Raw genomic sequence first — 23,124 nt, 5'->3', positions numbered from 1 at the left:
GTGTTTAATACGGGGCGCGTATCTGAGATTCAGGCATAGAGCGTTAATTGTCTGTTGTGATCTCTGGCCGAAACTAATCAGTCCAGGGAGGTGTAGGCCGGTATGGCTCATTGTGATTGGGGGTTACAAAGAGAAGAGATTTGGAAGCTCGGCTGACTGTTTGCATGTTAAAGTCCTCCTAATACCAGATCTACCGAATGTTTCTCCTCCGACCTTTCGTTGCACCCTCGAGTTTAGGTTGCATGTAAACTAGTGTGATAAACAGTAGCACGGGATATCAAACGCTCGATTTACATACACTGAGCTCTACCCATCCTTACCCCCTAAGTCTACCCAAATCTAACCCGTCTTATCTAAATCCATGCACCCAGTATACCATACAACAGGAATGAAGAACATCCTAACAACCCCCTTCCACCCCCACCCCCCCACCCCAAATATAACAAATAAATAAACAAAAGAAAATCACAAAACAACCCCCCCCTCCCACCACCACCACCCCCACCCCCCCTTTCCTCCCCCGTCCCACCACCGCAACCCATACGCCACCCCATCCCACCGCCAGCAGCCCCCCTCCCCCGGCGTCTGCACCAGCCCCAACGCACGCACCACCGAAAAGGGCACCGGCTCAAACAGCCACACCCCGGCCCGCCCCATGTCGTCGACTAGGCCCCAGGCGGTGAGTTGGAGGAAGGCGAGGGTGTAGAGGAGGTTGGTGAGGCGGTGGGAAGTCTTTTTGGGGTTTGGGTTGGTTGTGTGGGGGAGGAGGATGGGTTGGAGGGCGATGCCGAGGGTTTGCAGGGTGAAGAAGGCGATGGAGGTCCAGGGGCGGGTGGTGCGCGGGACGGAGGTGTGGCCGCCGGCGGAGTGGAGGGTGCCGCTGAGGAGGAAGGCTAGAAAGGCTTCGAGGAGGGGAGGGGCGGGGGAGGGTTTGTTGTTGTCGTTGTTGTTGTTGTCGTTGTTGTTGTTGTCGTTGTTGTTGTTGTCGTCGTTGGGCCGCTTTTCCGCCGACGCGAACCACCACCGTGCGGGCGCGACAAAGCCCGCGCGGAAGGTCTGGTGCCACCAGCCGCCCCAGAACCCGGCGAGGCCGCGGTCGAGGACGGAGGGCACGAACCCCCCGAAGAGGGTCGGGTGCTGCCAGAGCTCGGCGCGGGCGCCGAACAGGCCGCGGAGTGGGAAGACGATGGCGAGTTGGAGGAGGGAGTGGTACAGGTGTATGCCGGCCATGATGCCCGCGAACGCGGGGATGTTGCGCAGCACGGGGATGGTCACCGCTGGAAGGGGCAGGCGGGCGTACAGCGCCGGGAGGGGGTGGCCCTGGGTGGCGTAGTCCGGGCCGAGGATGAAATAGGGGTCGTGGCGCATGGTGCCGGTGAGGATGTCGATGGTTAGGTAGGAGAGGGTGAATTCGAGGAGGCGGGAGCGGAAGAAGGCGGCATAAGTTTGTGAGCGGCGGGTGCCGGTGCGCGAGGCGAGGGGGATGAGGTCGAGCCGGACTAGTTCGTTGCCGTCTAGAGGTTTGGTAGGGAAGGGGGGGTGGGGGATGGACGAGATGGAAAAGTTCCATCCTGCGCCACGGCACGCGGTGAGAAGGTCGGCGGTCCAGCCGAGACGGGTGAGGTAAGAGGCAGTAGCTGGGAAGGGCTGCCAAAAGTATTCGTTGTGGGGCAGGGAGGCGGCAACGCTCTCATCGGGCGGCACCATGGCAACTGGCTTCTCTTTTTCCCCTCCGAGGCCATGCCCGTTTTCAGTCCGCCTCGGTCGCCGCTCAACCCTCGCCGCCTCCCATTGCGGCCGAGTAAAGATCAGCAGCCTCAGCGCCGAGATGGTCCCCCAGACCGCCAGTAGCCCAGTCGCAAAGGCCACTGCCTCATTTATGGCAGATGTAGTCTGCAGTAGGCGAGTGTTGAGATAGACGACTGCCGCGGCGACAAGCCAGCGCATGCGGTACAGCCATGGCCGATTCGTGTGGGGGATGCTGAGGTAAAGAAGCGGAAGGAAAAAACTGCCAACAAAGGACCAGGGGATGACCAGTGGTTTGAGTTCACCGGCCGCAACCGCCGCGTTGAATGCATCCCTGTATTGCTGTTGTTGGTAGACGGCTAGGTTAAAGAATTCTTGGCTTGACCCGGACCCGGAGGCGGATCCGGGAGCGTGGACGACCATCGGGGCACCACTTTAATGCTATCCGAAACGGGAAATAATGAAGCAATTAAGGTTGTAAGTCGAGTCAGGTTGTGAAAACACTCAAAACAAGAACCCAACAGACCGCCTGGCTTGGCAAATAAATTAAAAGAACAATTGAAATGGAAAGTGGCTGAACAAGGGAAGAAAATTTGAAGCGGCGTAAATGATCAGCTCGCACTAGCTAGAAGCGGCGGAGTTTGCCGTGGGCGTTATATTGATTCGAAAAAGAAACACACCACTAACCGGCTTCACTCGGCTCATTTGCTGCTGTGGCTTTCGTGTCTTATGCAGTTTCGAGGGTTCGCAAGTCGCAGACCTAGACGGTGAGACAGCCCACTTAACTACATTTAAGCACGAATTGCCACGTCTTCCCTAGCCCCGATGACCACGCCGAGATCTGACTCGGCAGTTCGCATCTCATCTCACTCCCCGGACCGTTTACTCCCCCTTCCGCCACTCCGGCACAACCATGTCCCCAACTCTCACAGTTGGGAATTGCCTCTCCTTCGTCAATCCCAATGTTCCTTGATCCCCGTCATTATAGCACATGTGCACCCCAAAGAACACCTTCCCGTCAAACCTTCGGGTCTTTGACAGCGTCACGAACGGCTCCTCGCTCTTTTCCGCCGTTTCCTGGTTGATGCAGACCATGTGACACCGCCGGCATGCACCCAGCATTTCAAACCCGTGCTGTTGCGGGCCAACTTTTATGCTTGACCAGGAGTCCTCGGCGTAGGGTGCCAAGGGAGCGTCTAGGTCGGCAGGGGCAATGACTATGTTGGCTCGAAAGACGGCGGGCGAGACCTGCTTGGAGTCGGGCTTAGACAGGTGTATTTCTCGGTTGAGTTCAGTGACGCTCGGGAGAGTAATAGCGAGTATGGGGCTTTCGTTAGAGAGTAAGATCCGCCGCGAAACCGTCTTTTCCGTGTCCGAGTCCGGGGGTGACGGCGGAAATGAGCCTGGGAGGGCGGGCCTGGCTGTTGGAAGGAGGGAGAGTTGATGTTTTTGCAGATGGGCCTTGGAATGCCGCATGCTTTTACCGTGGCCTCCCGCGGGGAACCGCGCCAGTAAGCAGGGCACACCGAGGACGTCGGAGAAGAAACTGTTGATGGCTGTGGACGAATATGTCTGCGCCTGGATCTCCTCTCCGCATACACGGGAGGACCTCGAGCGCGAAGACGAGGAACGGAAAAGAGAGGGATTTTTGGAGAGCGGTATACTGATTTCTCGGGTTTGGTGAGCTGGCAACTCCCCCGCGTAGCTGACCCGCAGCTGGCCCCGTTCGAAATCAAGCGCCGGGCGTATGAGGGCCATCTTAGGATGCCTTTTCTGGCTCAATGCCTGGCCGGTGCCTTGGTGCACTAGACACCATTCTCTATCCCAAGCAAGCCCTTCGGGCCTCACTTCCCAGTCGGTACCCGGGGGAACCTGGAACCCACAACAGCTCTTGATGGGGTAGATGGACATGCTGTGAATGCGAAGCCGTGACGAGTCATGGGGTTGCGGCACCGGTTCCGTCCTAGCCGGGGACAGTGACGCATCCCGGTAGAACTCGGTAATAAAGTCGACGAAACTGTCTACGTCGGAGATGGTACTCATGGCACCGAGACTTGCCCGGATAACGCCCGTTGGCTTCCCGGCCATGATATCCATGTCAGTCCCGCAGCGAAAGCCCGAGCTGAAGTTTCGTCTCATTTCCCATGGTTCAAGCCCCAGGGCCGAGGCGATGCCGCCAGGGTTGCAGACACCGCCAGTTCGAATATGGAACCCTTTCAGGGTGGCAAGTTTCTCAACCTCGGCCAAGCTTATCCAAGCCCCCTGACTATTGCGGATGTTGAAGGTAGTAACGGGGCCACTCGCAATACCATTGCTTGACGTCTCCGGGCTCGGTGAATACAGGACACAAACCGGCTGGCCGTTCCCGTGCCTCAACGATTCGAGCCTCGTGTAGAGCATCGCGGATAAGAAAGCTGTATGCGACGCGACATGCCGCATCGAGCCGAACAGCTGCTTGTGCACATCTAGCGCCGCATCCAGCGCGATGATACTGTGAACCGGTAATGTTCCGTCCTCGAGACGTTCATGTAGAAACTGGGCCTTGGGTGCGTGCCACTGCTCTTTCAAGCAGACCACCATGTCAACCGTGCCGCCACCAAAATATCGCCTCGTATCGAATGCCCCCTCTGCGTCCCGCCTCACGATCAACGCGCCCAGATCCGGGAAACCAAAGATCTTGTAAAAGCTGAGGACGGTAAAGTCGGGAGCTGCATCGGCCTGGCTCAGGTCGAGTGGGGACGAGCAGACTAATGCTGCTGCATCTAGCAACGTGTACGTCTTCCTCGCCCCACGACGACGGACCTTTTCAGCCCAGGTCAGGGGGTACCGCCGCCCGTCCATGTTGGACTGTGCCGGGTAAGCAAACAGAACCGGGCGGTCTTCGCTGTCATTTTCGAAAGGGCTGCTTCCGCTAAGCCAACCATCAACCTCCCCGTCGTTAAGGCAGAGACTATTTCGAGCCTCTTCTCTGACGCCAATGAGGCTTGTGTGGCTTGCCTGGTGGTAGGCATAGTCGAACCCGTCCGGAGCAGCCCTCAGGGCATCAGCGACAAGCTTGATTCCAGCAGTCGCATTCGCCACAAAAACGAGGTCGAACTCGGCGGGGTCAGCATTGAAGAAACGCAGGACCCGTAGACGAATGTCCTCTATTCGTGTCGTCGAAAGCTGTGACGAAGCCGACGCAGAATGCGGGTTTCCGAACAGGTTCGAAGTCATCTCCTTTGCAAACCTGTCCATCAAGGACTTGGGGTAGGGGGTAGTCCCGGCATGGTCGAGGTAGATAGAGCCTGTGATTTGGTTAGCCACTCACATCTGCTACATGTAAAGTCATGAAATTACATACCATTCAGCATAGGATACTCTTCATCCCTAAAACTTTCAACACGAGCATTGTAGCGTGTGTCGACTGACTTTACTTGGTCGTCGGTCCTTGCCATGACCACTCTGATGCTATCGTCGTGTCCGTGCCTCCACTGATAAAATACCGGCTCGTGACATCTGCGAGCGTAACACGGTGATATGCATATCTCTTAGAATTCAGGAACAACGACGCCGAAAGAGTGCTGTTATAAGTGCCACAAGCAGTTGTGGTCAGGCGCTGCTTTGACCCACAATATGGCCTTGGGGCAAACGGAGTTCGCCCCCTTCCACTATGCGCTTGAGGTGCGCTCTTGTCCGTGCGGGGAATGTGGGGTCAGGTCTTCTCCAACTGATAACAAACATCCCCGCCAGCCACGGTGGCTGAATTGAAGCCACAACTACATACGCCACATTCCGTCTTTAAGTGGTTCGCGCTCAAGCGCGTCAGGGTCCCGCGACGCGGTCGCGTTCCACGAGCCGGGAGGCGCGTAGCGCCAATTTACACAGTACATGTGGACCGGAGCTCCCTTCTTGGCCTCGACACCTTCCTCCCGAAGCTTCGTCCTTTCCTCTTCCGAATTGAACTTCAACAATTCAACTGCGCCTACCACATTTAATTTAATTGTATTACAAAAATGGCAGTCACAACTCTTGGAAAGAGGACACGCAGCTCTGGGCAAGAGGAGGGTAAGTGTGATCGACTTGCACCGATCGAATCGCTATTGACAACCGTCTTACAGAGCCCACGCTGAGTCTCGACTTCTCCGCAAAACGCCCGAAGCGGACCCCGAGAAAATCTATCGAGAAGGAAGACAGCTCGGTTTACGATAAGGAGAACAAGGAAAACAACGAGCCCGAGTCTGATTCTCAGGGGGAGCCGGACCCTACACCCACAAAGTGCCACTCCCGACGGACCTCGATCGCCAGTACCGTCAAGAGTTGTAAGTAGATGTCGGTAGAGGACGCATTAACTTAGAGGCTAACCCCCACCCCCAGCTACTGTCGCCCCCGTCACTCCCTCCACACCGCGTCATTACGATGTCTTCGCTAGGGGCACAACAACTCCCCGCCACCGGGTCATGTCGGTTGGCAGGCTCTCGAAGCGGATGACACCTCAAACACCGCTCACCCCTACTACTCTTCAGACGGTTTACCACCAGGCGAGGCAGTTGTTCTCACGAAGCGCAGGCCCCGGGCAACTAATCGGACGCGACGACGAACGTGAGCAATTACACAAGTTCCTCGAACGCTGCAATACAACTCGCCCCAGTGGATGCCTCTACGTCAGCGGTCCCCCCGGTACAGGCAAGAGCGCGATGGTGAACAGCATTACCGACGAAGTGGTGTCTGGGTCGGATTCTGTACGGAAGGCCTACATCAACTGCATGAGCATCAAGTCATCCAAAGACCTCTACATCACCCTGCTGGACCAAGTCGGTGGAGACGCCGACATGTCCGAAGACGACGTTGTCGAGGCTCTGCAGAAGCTCTTCGTCCGCAAGAAGTCCTCTGATGTCTTTTTGGTGGTGCTGGACGAGATCGACCACATCCTGACGATGGACCCCGAGAGTCTCTACCGTGTGTTTGAATGGTCGCTGCTGCCAACCGCGCGCCTTACCATGGTGGGCATCGCCAACGCGTTGGACCTGACCGACCGCTTCCTCCCTCGCCTCAAGTCGCGCAATCTCAAGCCTGAACTCCTCCCGTTCCTGCCTTATACCGCGCCCCAGGTCAAGCGGATCATCACGGAGCGCCTCAAGACTCTCGCCCCCAAGGGTTCCGAACCCGACTTCATCCCCTTCTTCCACCCGGCGGCCATTGAGCTCTGTTCACGCAAAGTCTCCAGCCAAACCGGCGATCTGCGCCGCGCATTTGAAGTCTGCCGCCGCGCTCTCGATCTGGTCGAGTCCGAAACCCGCATGAAGCACGAAAACGAAATCAAGGAGAACCTTCTCCAGCAGAGCCCGTCACGCAAAGTCCTCGGCGAAAACCGCAACTTCGCCTCCCCGGCCCGTCCTTCGGGGGCCCAGCAGCTTCAGAGGTCTCTTCAGCATCTTACCGTCTCCACAGCCCCGCGCGTGAGCATAGCCCACCTCAACAAAGTCACCGCCGCGGCCTTCAGCAACGGCGCCAGTCAGCGACTGAAGACGCTCAACCTACAACAAAAGGCGGCCCTGTGCTCGCTCATGGCCATTGAAAAACGCAACCGCTCCACCCAGGCCGCCCAAGCCGCCTCCACACCCACTACTCCTTCCTCCCGAGCGCGCGGCGTGACGGCCCCGACGATCAAAACCCTCTACGCGGCGTACTGTACCCTCTGCACCCAGGACTCGCTTCTCCACCCCCTCTCGTCCTCCGAGTTCCGCGAGGTCGTGGGTAGCCTGGAGACGCTTTCTCTGGTTGCGCCCGTGGACGGAAAGAGCGGCTCGTTTGTGGCGTTGCTGCAGGGTGGTACGCCCACCCCCAAGCGGGGCAGGAAGAAGAAGGATGTTTTTGCTTTTGGCGCGAGCGGCGGCGGCGGGCTGGCCGCTGACGAGAAGAGGGTTGCCAGCTGTGTTGGGGAGCGGGAGATGGAAGGCGCTGTGGAAGGGCTGGGGGCCGGGATTCTAAGAGGGATTCTGAGCGGAGAGGCCTTGGATTGATTTGATTGTATGGCTTGTTCCTTTTGCAGTGGATGTGGGTTGCTTTTTATACTCTTGGAGTTTGGGGGTTTTGCATGGCATGGCCGAGTATTGCATCGGCGGTATAGCATTGTTTGGCTTTTCTGGTGTTAGCATCGGGTTGGAAAAGGGGATGGGTTGTATTGTGGAAAACGGCATGGTGTTGGAGAGCATTGTTATATAGACCACGTCACTGCCCGCTAGTAGCAGTGGACATACATACATGTGAGAGCAAACACATCAGAATACCTGGAAGACTTTCGGGACTTGTTTACCTGCGTTTTGTGACCCTCCGCGCTTTCTTGAATACAGTCTGCACAGACAGGTGCTTGGGCGCATGAAGAGAGCTAGGGGCGTTTGGATGACGAGAGCGCAGGCAAAGATGCAAGTGTTAAAGGTGAATGGGGCTCCTTCTATTCTTTACTGTGAGATAAGACGCTCAACAAATCATACAAACAACTGGACCTGTTCCTCCAACTACTCCCCCTCTGCGTGATGTTACCACACCTTAGCAAACCCTACTCCCCCACCAACCGGTCTTCGGCCTGGGGCCGCTCGAATCGGGAGACTTCTTCATCCACCCGACGATCCATCTCCTCGAGGACTCGATCCCTCTTAGCTTCCAACCTGCGGATTTTATCATCCATCCGGCGAAGCATCTTGGCCGTTTCACCAGCCGCAATGGTATTCATCCGGCGCAATGCCTGATCCACCTCACGATCAATCGCCACAAACAGCTCATTCTCATCCCTTTCCGAGTAACGCATCACCCTCCCACTCACCCGCCGGCCCCGCCCGCGGCCCCTCCTCCTCCTCTCATACAACCGCACCCTCACCCTCAACCTCTCCCTCATATCCCTCCCAATCTCCCTCCCCCTCCACCCCGCCCACCCCCTCACCTTCCGCACACTCCCCTCCACCTCCCCCCACAACTCCCCCACCAACCGCGCCCCCTCCCCCTCCACCCGCCCCCAATCCCCCCACTCCACCCTACCCCCCCACCTCCACCTCCCCCTGCCCCGCTGGTCCAGAGAGCGCCCCTCATCCTCCTGCCACCCCGCCACCTCGGCGCGCACCTCGTCCTCGTGGTCGCGCGCGCCGTCGCGCAGGTCGTGCGCGCACTCGGCGGCGCGGGAGCGGAGCTCGGAGATGAGTGCTTCGCTTTCGCGGTGTAGCTGGCGGCGCGCGTGCGCGAGGCGGAAGGAGAGGGTCGCGCGGAAGAGGTCGGGCGCGCGTTGATGGTGGCGGAGGGGGTGGGGCGGGGGGGAGAGGTGGGAGTAGCGGAGGGGGGAGTAGCGGAGGGGGGAGGTGGAGGAGGGGGGGGTGCGGGAGAGGGAGAGGGAGTGGGAGGGGGTGCGGGAGGGGGAGGGGGGGTGGTTGTTGTTGTTGTGGGGGGGGTGGTTGTCGTTGTCGTTGCGGTGGGGGGAGCGGGGGGGGGATGGGGATCGGGTGGTGTTGCTGTGGGAGAGGATGGGGGAGCAGTAGGGGGATGGGGTGTTGTTGTGGGGGGGTTGGTTGTTATCATCATCGTTGTAGTTGTCGTTGTTGTAGTTGTCTTCGTCGTTGTAGTTATTGTCGTCGTGGTAGTTGTCGTCGTAGTAGTCGTTGTTGTTGTTGTCCACACCCGCTCTGGACGGGGTTGGGCCGTAAGGTGTGTCCATGGCTGGTAGACCCTCTAGAATGATGATCGGAGGGCTGTTGGGAATGTCAGGTATGTTGTATCTGCTCTTGAGTGATGTGAAGTAACAACAAATCACTTGAACCAAATAGTAGCAGAAGGCTGGTACAAGGCCGTGCATTCGTTGGCAACTCAAGCAAACATAGATCCCGTTGCGGAGTTACTGAACCAGGTACCGGTTGAAGAGAGGGGGGGAAAGAGAAAATGACCCCATTACTGGACTTATAAGCGGGATTTATATTGCGGAATGAAGAAATTCAAGTGGCTTGTTCCGAGTGCCTTGTTCGAGTCACTTCCTTGTTCAAGTCCGTTTATCTCATCACAACTTCTTAGCCCGGCTGGTTTGGTGGCTCTGCTAGACCATAGATATGATAAATTGACGTCGATTTGGAATTACCGTTTCCCAGATCTGAGCCCCAAGGTATTTGGATCACACAAAAAGTGCTGGTATCCTTTCTCTCTTTTATTTCCTGGCTTTTATTACTTATTTCCTTTCTCTCTTCTTTTTTTCTTAGTTTCATTTGCTTCTTTCTTTCTGATCTTTTCTTAATTTCTTACTACCTCGCGAAATGGAACAACACGTTTTGATACCCACTTTACAAAAGGGTGCTTCACACGTACGCCATATATCCGTAGGTATAGGCCGCTTGGCTACGTATGGGTATGGCCAACGGCCCGTGACATGGAACTATCCAAGGAATTCTCTCAGTATCTGTCTTGCCGCGCGCTTTGTTGAACCATTCCTTGTACCCTTCCATGTGCCCTTCCTTGTGTGCTTCGGCGACGGCCTGCTCCAACTCGGCCACACGCTGCTCCCATTTGGTTATGTATCGGTTCTTCTCAGACATGTCATGTTCCATGGCAAATCTTCCCAGGATGAGAAGATGAGCTTTAAAAGCCTCTACAACTTCATGGAGGTATTCTGCCTTACCGCCACCCCCCACCTTGAACTTCTTCGGGTTGGAAATGAGGCGGGTCCTCCGGAGGATGCCCTGGAGCATCACAGACATGGTAGGGACCCTAGGTACGATGTCAGGTAAACTTGTGGTCAGAAAGTAAGTACTCACTCGCATCTTGGCACCCACATATTAAACCGCCCACATTCAAATATATATAACTCGATAGAAACAAAGCCAATTTCCAAAAAAAAAACCCATCACATTGTAGCTACAAAACACGGCTTTAATACTCGGTATACCAACCTTTCGTCCTTTGCACTGCAGCCAACCGACGTGGCATCGAATCAATAAGCCTATCAATAAGGCTCTGTGGCACCCTCTCCCATGCCACCTTCAGGGCACCGGCCACCTTTTGTCTATTTTCTTCGTTGTTTTTAAGAAGGTATAGCCCTGGAAAGTCCCTACGCAGGATCTCCTTCATTTTCTTCCAAAGGTGTTCGATCGGGTATAGATCAGGGCTGTAAGGTGGGTGGTCCTGAACCCAGATACAGTGGGTTTCCAACCATTCTTTCGTCTTCTTTGCTGTGTGGATTTTCGCATTATCCTGAAGAAAAAAAGTACCTGGCCGGTAGAATGGAGCTAGGCCTTTCCGTTTTGCCCCTTCTCCGTCCATCTTCACTTCCTAGAAAGTGCCCTCTCCTCGTCGTGGGGCATTTGGATGAACCTGATGAACCTGATGACCCCTTGGCCCCTATGCACCCCCTTTGGCCATTGGAGGGGACCTAATGACGGTGGGTTCACTTCGTGGGTACAGATCGACCTCGCCGGCAGGTTACTGAGCAGGAGCACGAGGAGAATCTGATGTGCTCTCGCTGTCGAGAGGTTGAGGATTTCTTCTCCTGTCCTAGGGCAGTTCGGGATTATAGCCCCCGTCTTTATATCTAGTAGGGGGCGAACGACAGATCGGGTATTTCTAATCCGAATTTCAGCGTTCCTGATCTGATATTCGACTGATGAGAGTTGGTGGGTGATATGTCGGACCCGGCGGTGTAATCTCCGGTTCCTGCGAATCTCTCTTCCCTGTTGGTTACTGGTGATATTCTCGAGCTGCGGGCCGACTTGGATAGGGCCAATGTTAGCAAGTAAGGGAAGTTCGGTTCTTAGGTTAGGTAAAGCTAATATTGCAATATTGAAACCTAGGAGTTTCATTTGAGGTAAGGTAAGCTAGGCTCTACTAAGGGGATATATTATACCTAGGGAGCTAGGTACTACCAGCCCTCATGCGGTTCAGGGGCCGGCTGAGAAAATGCAGCTTCCACACGGAACGGAACTCGGTAGTCCATATCCGCCGTGTGGTCACGCCGTAGGGCCTGGGAATAACGCCAAAAGCCGTTACAAAATGGCGACGCACAACCTCGGTCATTGGGTTGGTGGTGGGCCGTAATAACTGGGGAAAGAACACGTATAAAGCCCGAGGCATGATCGATTGACTCAGTATATTTTGACTTGCCATCCCCGATCCGAAGCTCCAAGCTATGTATATATAGTTGCAAAAAGGGCAGGCAGATGGATGACCGACGCAACACTCTCTCGAGTCAAGTTCCAAACAGCAATGCTCGCTCGCTTGTTTACTTCCCTCACCAACCCCAATCCCCACTAAACAAACCCACATCCTCAGCAGCTCAGTTCAAAGACCCCATCAACCCTCCTCCCAACCATCCACAGCCATCAGGAACTCAGCTATGCGTGGGCATAGCCACATCCGCCTTCTTCGAGATGGCATCCTCGGCACTCCACATGGCCGTAACCGTCTTCTGCTGCGTGTAAAAATTGATGCCCGGCCTTCCGTAGAAGGTGCTGGCGCCGCCGCCGGCGATGCTCTTCTTGTTGCCGGTGAAGCTGAACATGGGGAGGGGCACGGGGATGGGCACGTTGATGCCGACCTGGCCGGCCTCGATGCGGCGGCGGAAGGTCTCGGCGGTGGGGCCGGAGCGCGTGAAGATGGCGACGCCGTTGCCGTACTCGTTGGCGTTGATCAGCTCGATGGCCTCGTCCAGCGTGTCGACGTTGAGGCAGACGAGTACAGGGCCGAAGATCTCCTCGCGGTAGCACTGCATCTGGGGCGTGACGTTGGAGATGATGGTTGGGGCAACCCAGTTGCCGTTGGGGTACTTGGCGGGTTTGAAGCCGCGCCCGTCGAGGAGGATGTTGGCGCCTTCGGCTTCGGCTGATGCGATGAGGGACTCGATGCGCGCCTTGCTTTGGGGGGTGATGACGGGGCCGAGGTCGGCGCCCGGTTCGAATCCGCCGTTGACTGACAGCGCCTTGGCGCGCTCGGCGAGCTCGGGGAGCCAGTCCTTGGTCTCGCCTACCATGACGAGGGTCGAGAGGGCCATGCACCGCTGGCCGGCCGCGCCAAAGGCGGCGCCGACGACGGCGTTGAGGAACTGGTTCTTGTTGCAGTCGGGGAGCACGGCGGCGTGGTTCTTGGCGCCGAGGTTGGCCTGCACGCGCTTCCCGTTGGCCGAGCCGCGCGTGAAGATGTACTCGCCGGCCTTGTTGCCGCCGACGAAGCTGACGGCCTTGATGGCGGGCTCGTCGAGGATGAAGTTGACGGTGCGGTGGGCGCCGTGCACGATGTTGACCACGCCGTCGGGGAAGCCGGCCTTCTGGCAGAGCTCGGCCAGGATCATGGCCGCACCGGGGTCGCGCTCCGAGGGCTTGAGGATGAGCGTGTTACCGGTCACGGTGGCAATGGGGATGCACCAGAGAGGAATCATGGCGGGGAAGTCTAGACCGTCAGGTTAGCATCTCCAATAACTTGCGTATCCCAAGCAAAACCTACTAAACGGGCAAATCGCGGCCACCACCCCCAACGGCTCACGGTACGTCCTCGTCTCCATATCCTTGGCCACCTCCAACACCTCGCCCTTCAACAATTCCGGCGCACCACACGCCGCCTCAGCGACCTGCAAACCACGAAGCACGTCGCCCTTAGCATCAGCAAAGGTCTTGCCCTGCTCGAGGGTGATGCTCGCGGCGAGGCGGTCCCAGTTCTCGCGGATCAGGCCCACCAGCTTGAACATGATCTGCTGCCGGTGCAGCACGCTGGTGGCGCGCCATGTCTCAAACGCCTTCTGCGCCGAGGCGACGGCGGCCTGCAGCTCGGCGTCCGTGTTCTGCGGCACGCGCGTCACCAGGTTGTTGGTGGCCGGGTCGTGCAGGTCGATGAACTCGGTCGTGCTCGAGGAGACGAACTTGTTGTCGACGAAGAAGGGGGTGTTCTGCACGTCGGAGATCTTGTCGTGTGTGGTCGGGAAGCTGGTGGCCGTGCTGGAGAGCCCGGCGGCGGCCGAGGCTGGACTGAGGTGTTGTGCTGTAGCGTGTAACCTCCTCACCGCCGTCGACGAGGCGGGCTTTGATGAGGGTGTCATTCTGGATGATGAGGCGAGAAGGGCGGATCTGGGAGTGCTGGATGATTGTAGAAGACGGCCGGTTGTAGCAGATGCTGAAACAGCCCTCGTTGCTAGACGACGCATCGTGTTCTCGGGAAGACGGTGAGACTAGGTCCCCTGGGTAGGTAGGTGGCTGGTCTGGGCGTGTTCGGACAAGGTATGGGTATGGGTTGGGTTGGGTTCAATACCGGGCTCTATTATTAACTACCGAAGACCGAATTGTTTGGGAATTGCCCCTTGTGGTTGGTGGTTGGTTTTGGTTTTACTATCGGTGCAGCCCGTCCCTCCTACGTAGCAAGCTTCCCATGGATACCATGCAGCGGGCGTCTCCTCCCTTTATCCGATCCGCCGTCTCGCTGTCGGCAACAGGTCGGGTGCTGCTGCGAGGACCGGACGTGGGGCCAAGGGCGGCGAGTCGTGGATTCGTGGAGGCTTCTCCGCAGTCTCCAAAGCCGCGTTCTGCCGACCGCCAATCGGGGTGCCCCAATTCCGTCTTTCAACTGGAGAAGCTCATGTGGAGACCGCCGAGAGTCCGGGGAGGAGGAGCAGCCCCGACCCGATTTGGGGCGTCACGGGGTGCGCTCGGCTTACTGCGGAGGGATTAGGGGCTAGGGTCGGTTAATGATAATAATGATAACAACATGGCAGAGGGACTGCTCCACGTAATCAGCAACGAAAACAAGCTGTGTCCAATACTAACGCCTGTGTATTTTGGTCCTAGAATACATATGCGCCGAGGGACTCCGCAGACCACGAAATAAGCAGAAGAATGAAGCAAGAATAACAGCCTCGCAATCGCCAGCCACTGTCCTCAGAATTCGTTTGACCTTGACTGTGGCACGCTCTCGATTAAACTCCCACGACAGATCCTCCAACCCCAAACACCATCTACGACTGGCTCCGGGTGTTGCGCTTGGTCGCCTCCTTGGCGGTGTCGGCGCCGGTGGCGGCAGCCGAAGCAGCCTTGTCCTTCACGTCCTTGGCCTTCTCCTTGACATCGGCCGCAACCTTCTTGGCGGCCGGAGCAGGGGAGGAACCGAGCCCGATGAGGCCGAAGATGAGAGCGACGAAGGTGACGAAGATAGCGGCAATGCCACCAGCGATCTCAGGCACAAACTTGATCGCCTCAAGAGGGTCCTGCTTGGCGATGGTCAAGAAGAGGTCGAGCTTCTCCTGGACGTACGTCTTGGGGTCGTCGAGGAACTTGAGGTCGCTCGGCGAGCTGGGCTTCTCAGCCTCCTTGGGCTTGTCGGCCTCCTCGAGAGCCTTCTCAACGGGGTGCTTCTTGAAGAAGGTCTCCTCAGCAAGCTTCTTGGCGTCATCAACCGAGTGGCCGACGTAGATGTTGTCGAAGAGGATGTCGTTCTGCATGGTCCAGATCTCAAAGCCGATCTACCAAAATTCGTTAGCAAAAATTATGGCAGTGATGAAGAAGAGTGACTTACAGCGCCGATAGGCTCAAAGTTGGCGGGGTGCTTGTCCTCGAAGTAATCCGGGTTCTTAATCTGGCGAGGAGCCCAGACACCCTTGTAGGCCGGGTTGTCGATGTACGGGGCGGTCCACTTGCCCTTGTAGTCGGGGTTCTTCTTCATCGGCTTGGTCCACGGGCCACAGCCAGAAACGTCGGCGCACTTGGGGTTGGCGACGGTGGGGGCAATCCAGTCACCGTCCTCCTCATCATCCCAGTCCTCGGGCTTCTGAGCCTCGGGGTCGGCGACGATCAAGGGCTCGTCAACGAGCCAGTCCTCGGGCTGGGTAGCCTCCTCATCGACAATCTCGAAGGGGGCCTCCTCATCCCAATCCTCGGGCTTCTTGGCCTCGGGGTCGGCGATACGCGCCTCGTCAACCCAGTCCTCGGGCTTCTTGTCCTTGGGGTCGTCGATCTCCTTGGCGGGGTTGACCGCGGGAGTGAAGTCCTCGAGGAGGCTGCCCTCCTTGACCTGCTCGCCGTTCTGCTCGATCACGTACGTGTTGTTGGGGTGCACGATGAGCGTGTATAGCTCCGTGGTCTTGACGATCTTGGCCGCCGCCGGGGAGGTCAGGTGCTTCTCCTCGTACTCGCCCGTCTTGGGGTTCTTGTGGTTGAAGATGAAGTGCACCTTGTTGGTGTGGCCGCACTTGTCAGGACCGAACATGATGACGTACGGGGTCGTGTTGGAGAACTCGTCCTGGTGGAGGGCCTTGGTGTCCCTAAGAAGCTTCATGTAGGCACCACCGCACTCGAGACCATCTGTAGCGCATGCGTTAGAGCCACGATGCGCGGTGATTTGGACACGTGGGAAAACGTACTCTGCAACTTGACCTCGTACTGGACCACCAGGGTCTTGCCCTTGGGGTCGATCTTCTTGGGGAACTTGGCCGAGATGGCGTGGTGGGCAGCGGGGTTCTTAATGACAAGACCCTTGTCGCCCTCCATTCCCTTGTAGACAGTCGGCTCCTCAACCGCCCACTCGCCGACGTAGGCCCATTCCTCGTCACCCTGGACATCCTTCTTGGCGTGGGAGGGCTTCCACCGCTTCTCCCAGTCGTCGGTGAACTGCTCGAGGAAGGGGGCCTTGAGCTTGGAGGGCTGTAGCAATGCGCGTTAGCAAGGCTGTCCGGTCATTCGCCAGCTCAATGCTCCCGAGGTCAAACGGCCGGAGCTCGGCATGTCTGATGTAGGGTCGATACATCGCGGCGATTGTCGCTGGCAAAAAAACAAAACAGCAACACTCACAGTGAAGGTAGGAAGCTCGGGGGCGGCCTTGGTGGCCGACTCGGCGACCGAGCTAGTCTCGTCCTTAATCACCTTCTGGTCCTCGGCGCTTACGCCACCGGCCAGAAAAGCTGCGCCGGCGGCAGCGGCAGCGACGTTGAACTTCATTTTGGAGGACCGAGTGCTATCTCGAGCGGCTCAGTAAACCGATAAGTTGAAGCGCAATGCAAGAGACCAAGGGTTGTTGGAGGGAGGAAGGAATGTCTTTGCAGACAGTTGACACGATGGGATTGGGCAATGGATATCGCTTCCAGAGCTCAAAGAAAAGAGAAAATCGCCAGGCGTGTGGCAGGCAGCTGGTGTGGTGAATTTGAAGCTCGGGCAGGCGATTTCTGACAACGTGTCTTTAACAGAACGCTGAGCTTGAGCTCCCGGCGCTGCGACAGTGGGACTGCGGGGACTGCATGGGGAACCAGGCTGGTCAAACAGCGGGCCTGCCGAATTCATTGGAACCTTCCGTGTGATTGGACTGCCCTGGCCAATATCTTGTGAACACCCATCAACAACACGCCGCAGCAATCCGGCAGCAATCCGGCAATCAGCTTTCTTTGTCTTGTATACATCAATTCCACAGAAAGGTTCTTTCTCCTTGTTGTTTGAAACCCAATTACTCCAATTGACACATGTGCCTTTATTTTTGAGATTCCAATGGCAACAAAACCGGAAGGACCGGAGCTTGTCACGCCCAAACAAAAAAAAAAAAAACACATCTGCTATTAAGGGCCATGATTATCTCCGTGACTTGAAACTGTATTCCGAAACTACCACGGCAACCACTTAGATAGCCAGCTATAGGAGGGCACCAGTAGCCATGTGTTCTGATCCCAAAGTGAGAGGTGCTTGTCCGCTGAGTCAAAGGCAACCTGCAGCCGCTCGGGTTTGGCCCCATCTGCTTCGCCGAGCAAACCACATAAGAACGCTGCACATGTGAAACCATAGCAACGAGTTAGCTAGCAGCAGGTTTGCATCCAAAGAGTCTTGGTTGATGATATTCGAGAGAGCCTCTCAGCTGGCCTCCCAATGCTTCTTCCAGAGAACAAACGAAAGACCACGTGGAAGAACCATAAGGGCAATAAGGAGCGAGCTATTCAAGACTCCGTCAAATGCTCCGGGTGGAGTCGCTGCAGGTCAAAAGCAAGCAGTGCCGGACGCTATCAACGCAGTCCATGCAGTTGAATGCTTCGCCGCATGTGCTCCCGCTCCGCATGCCAAGTGGAGGGACCATCCGGAACCACTCCGCAGATGCGAGCTTCCCTGTCGTCAATTTAGCCCAAATAGCCTCATGTCTGGATTTGAAACTGCCGCCTCTCATTAATATTTGCCGACAACCACGGACACCATTGACAACACCCATTTGGAAAGAGGACACCTTGAGCGTTTCGGCCGTACACAGTAAGCAGAGAGCGCTAAGACCACGCCGCTACCGAATACCCGTGGACGCTGCCGACAACCCCGGACCGAGCCCGCCCGGCATGACCCCGCCATCAAACGGCCAAGCTGCCGAGACCAATGATCACCTCGTCCAGTCTGATAATCCGGAGCACCCAGCGAACCTGATCCCCTCGCTCTGCGCCAAGTTTTGGACACTCGGCTGGGTCACTGGCACTGGAGGAGGCGCCTCGATCCGCGAAGAGTATGTGCAACTAACTATCACCTCATCTCACCACCTTACCCCGCCATCATACCTCGGGGGGACCCAACACTGACCCTACGCCAACGGCAGTGACCTCGTCTACATCGCGCCCTCGGGTGTCCAGAAGGAGCTGATGAAGGCCTCCGACATTTACGTACTCTCCCTCGCAGCCCAAGCGCAGTCCCTCGACAGGCGAAGCCGGGTCTACCTGCGCAGCCCGCCCAGCTACAAGCCGAGCCAGTGCACCCCCTTGTTCCTGGCGGCCTTCACGAAGCGGCGCGCCGGCTGCTGCATCCACACGCACTCGCACTGGGCAGTGCTGGTGACGCTGATCCTCGAGACGCAGGGTGCTGGGAAGGACCGCGAGTTCCGCATCAACAACATCGAGCAGATCAAGGGCTTCGGGAAGGGGTTTGAGAAGAGCGGGAATTTGGGGTACCACGATACGCTGGTGATTCCGGTGATTGAGAACACGGCGCATGAAGAGGACTTGACCGAGTTCCTCGAGGAAGCGATGGATAAGTATCCCGACACCTACGCCGTGTTGGTAAGGCGGCATGGCGTGTATGTGTGGGGTGACAATGTGCACAAGGCCAAGACGCAGTGCGAGAGGTACGGCTCCCTTACATCCATCCGCAAGCAAGGGAGAGTCTCCTGACAAGCAGCAGCCTCGACTACCTCTTCCAGCTGGCGGTCGAGATGAAGCAGCTCAACCTGCCCTGGATAACCGACATCGAGCCAGTGACGCCGCGGAAGCCGTAGAATCTAGACCGGGCGGCTCACAACAGACTTCCACAACTCACACAACACCAATTGAGTCACTCGCCCATTCCCGGTGGTGTCATGGCATTGCATTTAATTACCATCAATTCAAACCTGCAAAGTTGCACAGCCTAACTACCCAATCCCAATTACCCACCCAGGCCCAATTACACCATCACATCAAGCCCATCCACCCACCACCCACCGAGAGCACATTCTCTTCCAATTTGATACCCAAAACCCAAACGTCATGAACCCAAACTCAAAATACTTTTTTTCCCCTTTACAGAGCCAGGATGGCAGCCACGAGCCCAAGAGCACCGGCCGAGGACGCGCCGAAGAGCGCAGCAGCGCCAGTGGACTGGGACGGCGCGGCGCCGCCCGACGTCTGGGAGCCCTCGCTGCCGTCGGTGTTGGTGGCGTCGTCGCTGTTGCCGTTGTTGTCACCGTTGCTGTCGCCGTTGCCGTTGTTACCGTTACCGTTGCCGTTGTTGCCGTTGCCGCTGTTGGAGCCGCCGGTGGGCTGCGGGGTGCCGACGGTCGGGGTGTAGTAGTTCTGGCCGATGCAGTCGCCCACGCACTTGGCGTAGGCGTTGTTGTCGGCCTCGCTGCCCTTGCCGGCGGGGCAGGCGGCCACGCAGGTGTTGGTGTCGTTGGCCTGGGGGGAGGGGAGGGTTAGTTTGGTGTGTTTTGTTTGAGTGTGTGGGGTTTGGGTTGGGGGTGGGGTGAGTGAGATGGGATGGCTTTTTTTTTTGGCTTACCTGCTTGTCGTTGGGGTTGGGCACGGCGACGCACTTGGCGCGGCAGTTCACGTCGTCGGCCTTGCAGGTGTTGAGGCAGCGGAGCACCTCAGCCTGAGCAGAGGTCTGGGCGGCGGTGGCAGCGTCCACGGTCTGGCTGGGGGAGTTGCCAGTGGTGGTCTGGGCGTTGGCGAACAGCGCGAGGCCGGCGGCGACGAAGATGGAGGTGACACGCATGTTGGCGGTGTTATGGTATTACAGATATTAAGTTTGTAATTGGTGTGTGAGAGCAAGTGATGCTTCAACGAGTGTGTGATAGGGAACACGATATGAAAAATGGGAAAGGTGACAGGTGAAGGAAGACACGGAGAGGGTGTGGGATGAGGAGTCAAAACAGGAGGAGGGAGGAATTTGAATTCCTCGGGCCGGGCTGGGGCATTCTTATCCGTTTTCCCATCCCAAGGGAGAGACCATCAGGGAACTGGCGCTCGTTCTGCAGCCATCGGGCGCGATCCGGAAGCTGGGCGCCGTGCAGGGAGCGGCACGGTCACTTCCCACCTGCATTCTGCTGCCGCGGTACATACCATCCAATGGAGCAGAGTGTGCCACTGCCAACCGCGCCCTCCCGTCCCCACTCCTAGAATAAACACGAGGAGGGATCCTCCCTGCTCGTTTCTATTCGTGCCACACACACACATACACACAGCAACGGGCATGCGGGCGGCTCAACCGAGCAAAAGAGACTTCAAGGAAACCCAGGGGGAGGCGTGGGAAAATGGGAAGATATCTGGCTCTCCAGGTTTTCTGTCGTGCAACAATCCTGTTTCCTTCCCCACCCCATCGTCCGTCCGCATCCCCAGCCGTTCTCGAGAATATTTTACACGAAACGCGGAGTGCTACCTGAGCGTGCTGAGCAGTCACTTCGTCTTGTTATGAGAACGGGATTTCCTCGCTTCTCCCTCCCCAGGGGGGGCAAAAAAGAAACCATGGCGCGCTTGTTTAAGATTGCGATAACTCAAATCCCAGCACCATGCTCTGGTCAGCCCAAAGAGTGGAAAGGGGTGGCATCTGCCCGATCTGGCCATCCGATCATTCTGGGCACCAATCATGACGCGGGATTTCGCGTAACAGGCTCCAAGGAAAAATGACTTGGCGCCCACGGCCCAGCAACGCAGCGCCGTGTAGCCTGGCGAACCTGGAGACAAGCCCGGGAAACACCCCGGACGCGCGATGTCATCGTTCAAGGGCATGGCTGCTGCGCCGGTTTTCATCCCTCAATGCTCAATGGCACGGTCCGGATCCACGGCATGTCAGAAGCTTCTCCGAGCCAAATTGGAAATGTGTGGTCCGTCGAACTACCGGCGGAAAGAATGAAGACCCCAGCCGCTTTTCTCGATCACAAGCCATCAATTTGGCTAGTGTTCCTTTTTCTGTTGCATCACTCCCGGTCAGGATGTGGATCGGTCATCATCATTCTGGACCATAGCCTCTCCATTTTTTGAACTCTCTCTCAGCCCACAGCAGGAGTTAACATCGTCTGAAACAAACAACACTGACAAGCGATATGGGACGGATGAATCTGGCCTCTGAACTAGCGCCTCGGCGTGGGCCAAAGTCACTTCGGTGGCTTTGATTCCCTCAGCTGCAGCCTTCGTTTGGGCCAATGGCCTCGGCCGCCCTTGTCTTGTCTCCAAGACGACCAGCGCGAATCAGTTCGGGGATCGTCGGTGCTCACGACGACGGTGTCGTTAGACAACAAGTCTGGTGACAGAAGGTGTTGGTGATTTGTCTCGGGGGCGTTGTTAAGTTATATTACACAGAGAGTCAGTCACGTTATCACACGACTAGCGTGTTCATCACCAAACCACATCTAGAAGAGGCTGCGGGTCAACCGAACCCGCGTCCAGATTCCTCGATCCATTCCAGCAGCACCAGAGGGCTCTCCGTTCAGCATCTCGGCCGATAGTTACTGAGCGCAGTCGTCATCACCATTGCCGTTTTGCTCTCGGGTCAGGCCACATCCCATCTTTTCAGAATCAACCCCCCACAAGAAGAGCCCAGGCCCAAAAACATCCGACCTCCCATGCATTTCGAGGCTCCTGTCGAGTCACCAGGTCTAACACAGCGGTCGTGGCGCGCCCACGGACAAACTAACTAGCTAGCGTGGCACTGGTCTGACTAGGAAAATGATATGGCGGTCGAGCCGGCCCCATGTCATCATATCCTTGTCCGTCGTCGTCGTTGAATCATCTGAAGTCAAGAGCCCTGGTTACTCCGCCGGCATTTTTAAGACGCAAAGCGAGCCCGAGGTCGATCCGGTACAGAGCGAGCTGCTCAATGGAGAAGTGGGTGCAGGCTAACCAGTTCGCTAAAACCGTCGGCCGTGTCCGAGAGGAGAGTGGGCCTCTAGGAAGAGGTTGTGGGCGGGATCGTCAGTGTGGGCGGTTATTACAAGACACAACAAGACTTTAGAAAGCAGTTACTGTTACCTCTGCCAAAGGGCGGAACAGGGGATGCTCGGCAAAGACCAGTCCAGCACTCGATTACGAAACGAATTGTTGCAAAAACCTGCAAAGAAAACGAACAGCTCCACTTTGATATACGAGAAGCTCAGAGACCGCTCTTGCGGCTCCGGGCTTGCACACGCCAGCTGGCAATCGTTGTCAATTTCTTCCATCCAAGCCACGCCCTGTCTCGGCACTCGGTCACCGCCGGAGTGGGGGACAACACGATATTTCACCTTGCCGACACTGTGTACCGCAAGGGAAGCAAGGAAAAGCAAGGCGGAAGTCGACAGAATTTTCTAGCAATGTCAATGCATTGTTTCTTTCTCAAAGCATCAAGCAGCCAATTTCCAATTCCAGGGCAACAGAGCGGGGAACCGTTGTCAACTCCACCCGCCCCACCACTTTGTTCAAGGGCCCGTGTTTGCAACCAGGTTGTTGTTGTTGTGGGAACCGAGATCTCATCGGTTGGTTCCACATCGGGCCGGCTCTCTGAAGCGGTATTCCGATTCAACCGGGCCGGGGGCAGTAAATGGTGGCCGCCCTTTCTACGGGTTCTCCCTCGGCTTGACCGCCGGTGAATCCGAGGATGGATATTCTTGAGGCTCTTTGACAGCTGGCGCGCCCTAGCCTACAACTCTCTCACCGTCAACCCATCGGCGGACCAAAGACCAGATGAGGGGAGTTTCGGTCCCCGCGCGTATGCTGGTGCTGGCTGTGGATGGGGTTGGGGCCCGGTCGAGGTGACTTCCTGCTGTCTCGGCGCCCCATGTCGCATCTGCTTGGGAGCAGTGTGGAGTTGTCCAGCGTGGTGGACGTTCACAGCCCTTGACATCTGACTTTCACTTTCCAAGCGGTGGGGGAGAGTGACGGTTCACGCGTGACATGGACGCCTTCACGCCCTGGGAGCCACCATCCTCGGATGTCATTAT

General features: G+C 57.0%; 8 protein-coding genes across 8 annotated transcripts; 2 read left to right on the top strand and 6 right to left on the bottom strand.

The window, feature by feature from the left end:
• Positions 1 to 190: 190 nt before the first annotated feature.
• Positions 191 to 2,169, bottom strand: F5144DRAFT_543720 (uncharacterized protein; the record flags this gene model as incomplete). The annotated part of the gene is made up of 3 exons (XM_066787262.1): positions 191 to 249; positions 299 to 323; positions 610 to 2,169. The coding sequence occupies 3 exons, from the start codon at positions 2,167 to 2,169 to the stop codon at positions 191 to 193; spliced, it is 1,644 nt and encodes a 547-aa protein (XP_066649001.1).
• Positions 2,170 to 2,398: 229 nt separating this feature from the next.
• Positions 2,399 to 5,410, bottom strand: F5144DRAFT_57246 (molybdenum cofactor sulfurase). Its single transcript, XM_066788892.1, has 2 exons — positions 5,090 to 5,410; positions 2,399 to 5,033 (listed from the first exon to the last, which is right to left on the bottom strand). The coding sequence occupies exons 1-2, from the start codon at positions 5,181 to 5,183 to the stop codon at positions 2,629 to 2,631; spliced, it is 2,499 nt and encodes an 832-aa protein (XP_066649000.1). The 5' UTR covers positions 5,184 to 5,410; the 3' UTR covers positions 2,399 to 2,628.
• A 188-nt stretch (positions 5,411 to 5,598) lies between these two features.
• Positions 5,599 to 8,030, top strand: F5144DRAFT_502888 (P-loop containing nucleoside triphosphate hydrolase protein). The gene is made up of 3 exons (XM_066786412.1): positions 5,599 to 5,793; positions 5,847 to 6,047; positions 6,103 to 8,030. Exons 1-3 carry the CDS (start codon positions 5,742 to 5,744, stop codon positions 7,746 to 7,748), a joined length of 1,899 nt encoding a protein of 632 aa, XP_066648999.1. The 5' UTR covers positions 5,599 to 5,741; the 3' UTR covers positions 7,749 to 8,030.
• Positions 8,031 to 8,055: 25 nt separating this feature from the next.
• On the bottom strand, positions 8,056 to 10,454 carry F5144DRAFT_625706 (uncharacterized protein; the record flags this gene model as incomplete). The annotated part of the gene is made up of 2 exons (XM_066792238.1): positions 8,056 to 9,461; positions 10,183 to 10,454. 2 exons carry the CDS (start codon positions 10,452 to 10,454, stop codon positions 8,285 to 8,287), a joined length of 1,449 nt encoding a protein of 482 aa, XP_066648998.1. The 3' UTR covers positions 8,056 to 8,284.
• A 1,368-nt stretch (positions 10,455 to 11,822) lies between these two features.
• Positions 11,823 to 14,241, bottom strand: F5144DRAFT_524106 (Aldehyde/histidinol dehydrogenase). The gene is made up of 2 exons (XM_066786783.1): positions 13,189 to 14,241; positions 11,823 to 13,134 (listed from the first exon to the last, which is right to left on the bottom strand). The coding sequence occupies exons 1-2, from the start codon at positions 13,880 to 13,882 to the stop codon at positions 12,080 to 12,082; spliced, it is 1,749 nt and encodes a 582-aa protein (XP_066648997.1). The 5' UTR covers positions 13,883 to 14,241; the 3' UTR covers positions 11,823 to 12,079.
• Positions 14,242 to 14,314: 73 nt separating this feature from the next.
• Positions 14,315 to 16,982, bottom strand: F5144DRAFT_557075 (Calreticulin family-domain-containing protein). The gene is made up of 4 exons (XM_066788001.1): positions 16,515 to 16,982; positions 16,088 to 16,367; positions 15,244 to 16,028; positions 14,315 to 15,190 (listed from the first exon to the last, which is right to left on the bottom strand). The coding sequence occupies exons 1-4, from the start codon at positions 16,659 to 16,661 to the stop codon at positions 14,687 to 14,689; spliced, it is 1,716 nt and encodes a 571-aa protein (XP_066648996.1). The 5' UTR covers positions 16,662 to 16,982; the 3' UTR covers positions 14,315 to 14,686.
• A 1,043-nt stretch (positions 16,983 to 18,025) lies between these two features.
• On the top strand, positions 18,026 to 18,948 carry F5144DRAFT_479267 (Methylthioribulose-1-phosphate dehydratase; the record flags this gene model as incomplete). Its single annotated transcript, XM_066785151.1, has 3 exons — positions 18,026 to 18,186; positions 18,277 to 18,798; positions 18,855 to 18,948. 3 exons carry the CDS (start codon positions 18,026 to 18,028, stop codon positions 18,946 to 18,948), a joined length of 777 nt encoding a protein of 258 aa, XP_066648995.1.
• Positions 18,949 to 19,231: 283 nt separating this feature from the next.
• Positions 19,232 to 19,925, bottom strand: F5144DRAFT_543714 (uncharacterized protein; the record flags this gene model as incomplete). Its single annotated transcript, XM_066787261.1, has 2 exons — positions 19,232 to 19,606; positions 19,710 to 19,925. 2 exons carry the CDS (start codon positions 19,923 to 19,925, stop codon positions 19,232 to 19,234), a joined length of 591 nt encoding a protein of 196 aa, XP_066648994.1.
• Between the last annotated feature and the right edge of the window lie 3,199 nt (positions 19,926 to 23,124).

The sequence above is a fragment of the Chaetomium tenue genome (genome assembly GCF_020726465.1).
Source record: "Chaetomium tenue strain MPI-SDFR-AT-0079 chromosome Unknown F5144scaffold_1, whole genome shotgun sequence".
Classification (NCBI taxonomy): domain Eukaryota; kingdom Fungi; phylum Ascomycota; class Sordariomycetes; order Sordariales; family Chaetomiaceae; genus Chaetomium; species Chaetomium tenue.
Note: the sequence above shows the minus strand (reverse complement) of the source record. Positions and strands in the feature narration are given on the sequence as shown.

Excerpts from the sequence above, each read along its gene's own strand:
- F5144DRAFT_502888 (XM_066786412.1), top strand. The coding sequence starts at position 5,742 with ATGGCAGTCACAACTCTTGGAAAGAGGACACGCAGCTCTGGGCAAGAG. Across the intron at positions 5,794-5,846 it reads CAGCTCTGGGCAAGAGGAGG|AGCCCACGCTGAGTCTCGAC; the intron begins GTAAGTGTGATC and ends ACCGTCTTACAG. Across the intron at positions 6,048-6,102 it reads CGCCAGTACCGTCAAGAGTT|CTACTGTCGCCCCCGTCACT; the intron begins GTAAGTAGATGT and ends CCCCACCCCCAG.
- F5144DRAFT_524106 (XM_066786783.1), bottom strand. The coding sequence starts at position 13,882 with ATGCGTCGTCTAGCAACGAGGGCTGTTTCAGCATCTGCTACAACCGGC. Across the intron at positions 13,135-13,188 it reads GGCCGCGATTTGCCCGTTTA|ACTTCCCCGCCATGATTCCT; the intron begins GTAGGTTTTGCT and ends CTGACGGTCTAG.
- F5144DRAFT_57246 (XM_066788892.1), bottom strand. The coding sequence starts at position 5,183 with ATGGCAAGGACCGACGACCAAGTAAAGTCAGTCGACACACGCTACAAT. Across the intron at positions 5,034-5,089 it reads AGAGTATCCTATGCTGAATG|GCTCTATCTACCTCGACCAT; the intron begins GTATGTAATTTC and ends ACCAAATCACAG.
- F5144DRAFT_557075 (XM_066788001.1), bottom strand. The coding sequence starts at position 16,661 with ATGAAGTTCAACGTCGCTGCCGCTGCCGCCGGCGCAGCTTTTCTGGCC. Across the intron at positions 16,029-16,087 it reads GTACGAGGTCAAGTTGCAGA|ATGGTCTCGAGTGCGGTGGT; the intron begins GTACGTTTTCCC and ends CATGCGCTACAG. Across the intron at positions 15,191-15,243 it reads ACTTTGAGCCTATCGGCGCT|ATCGGCTTTGAGATCTGGAC; the intron begins GTAAGTCACTCT and ends GAATTTTGGTAG.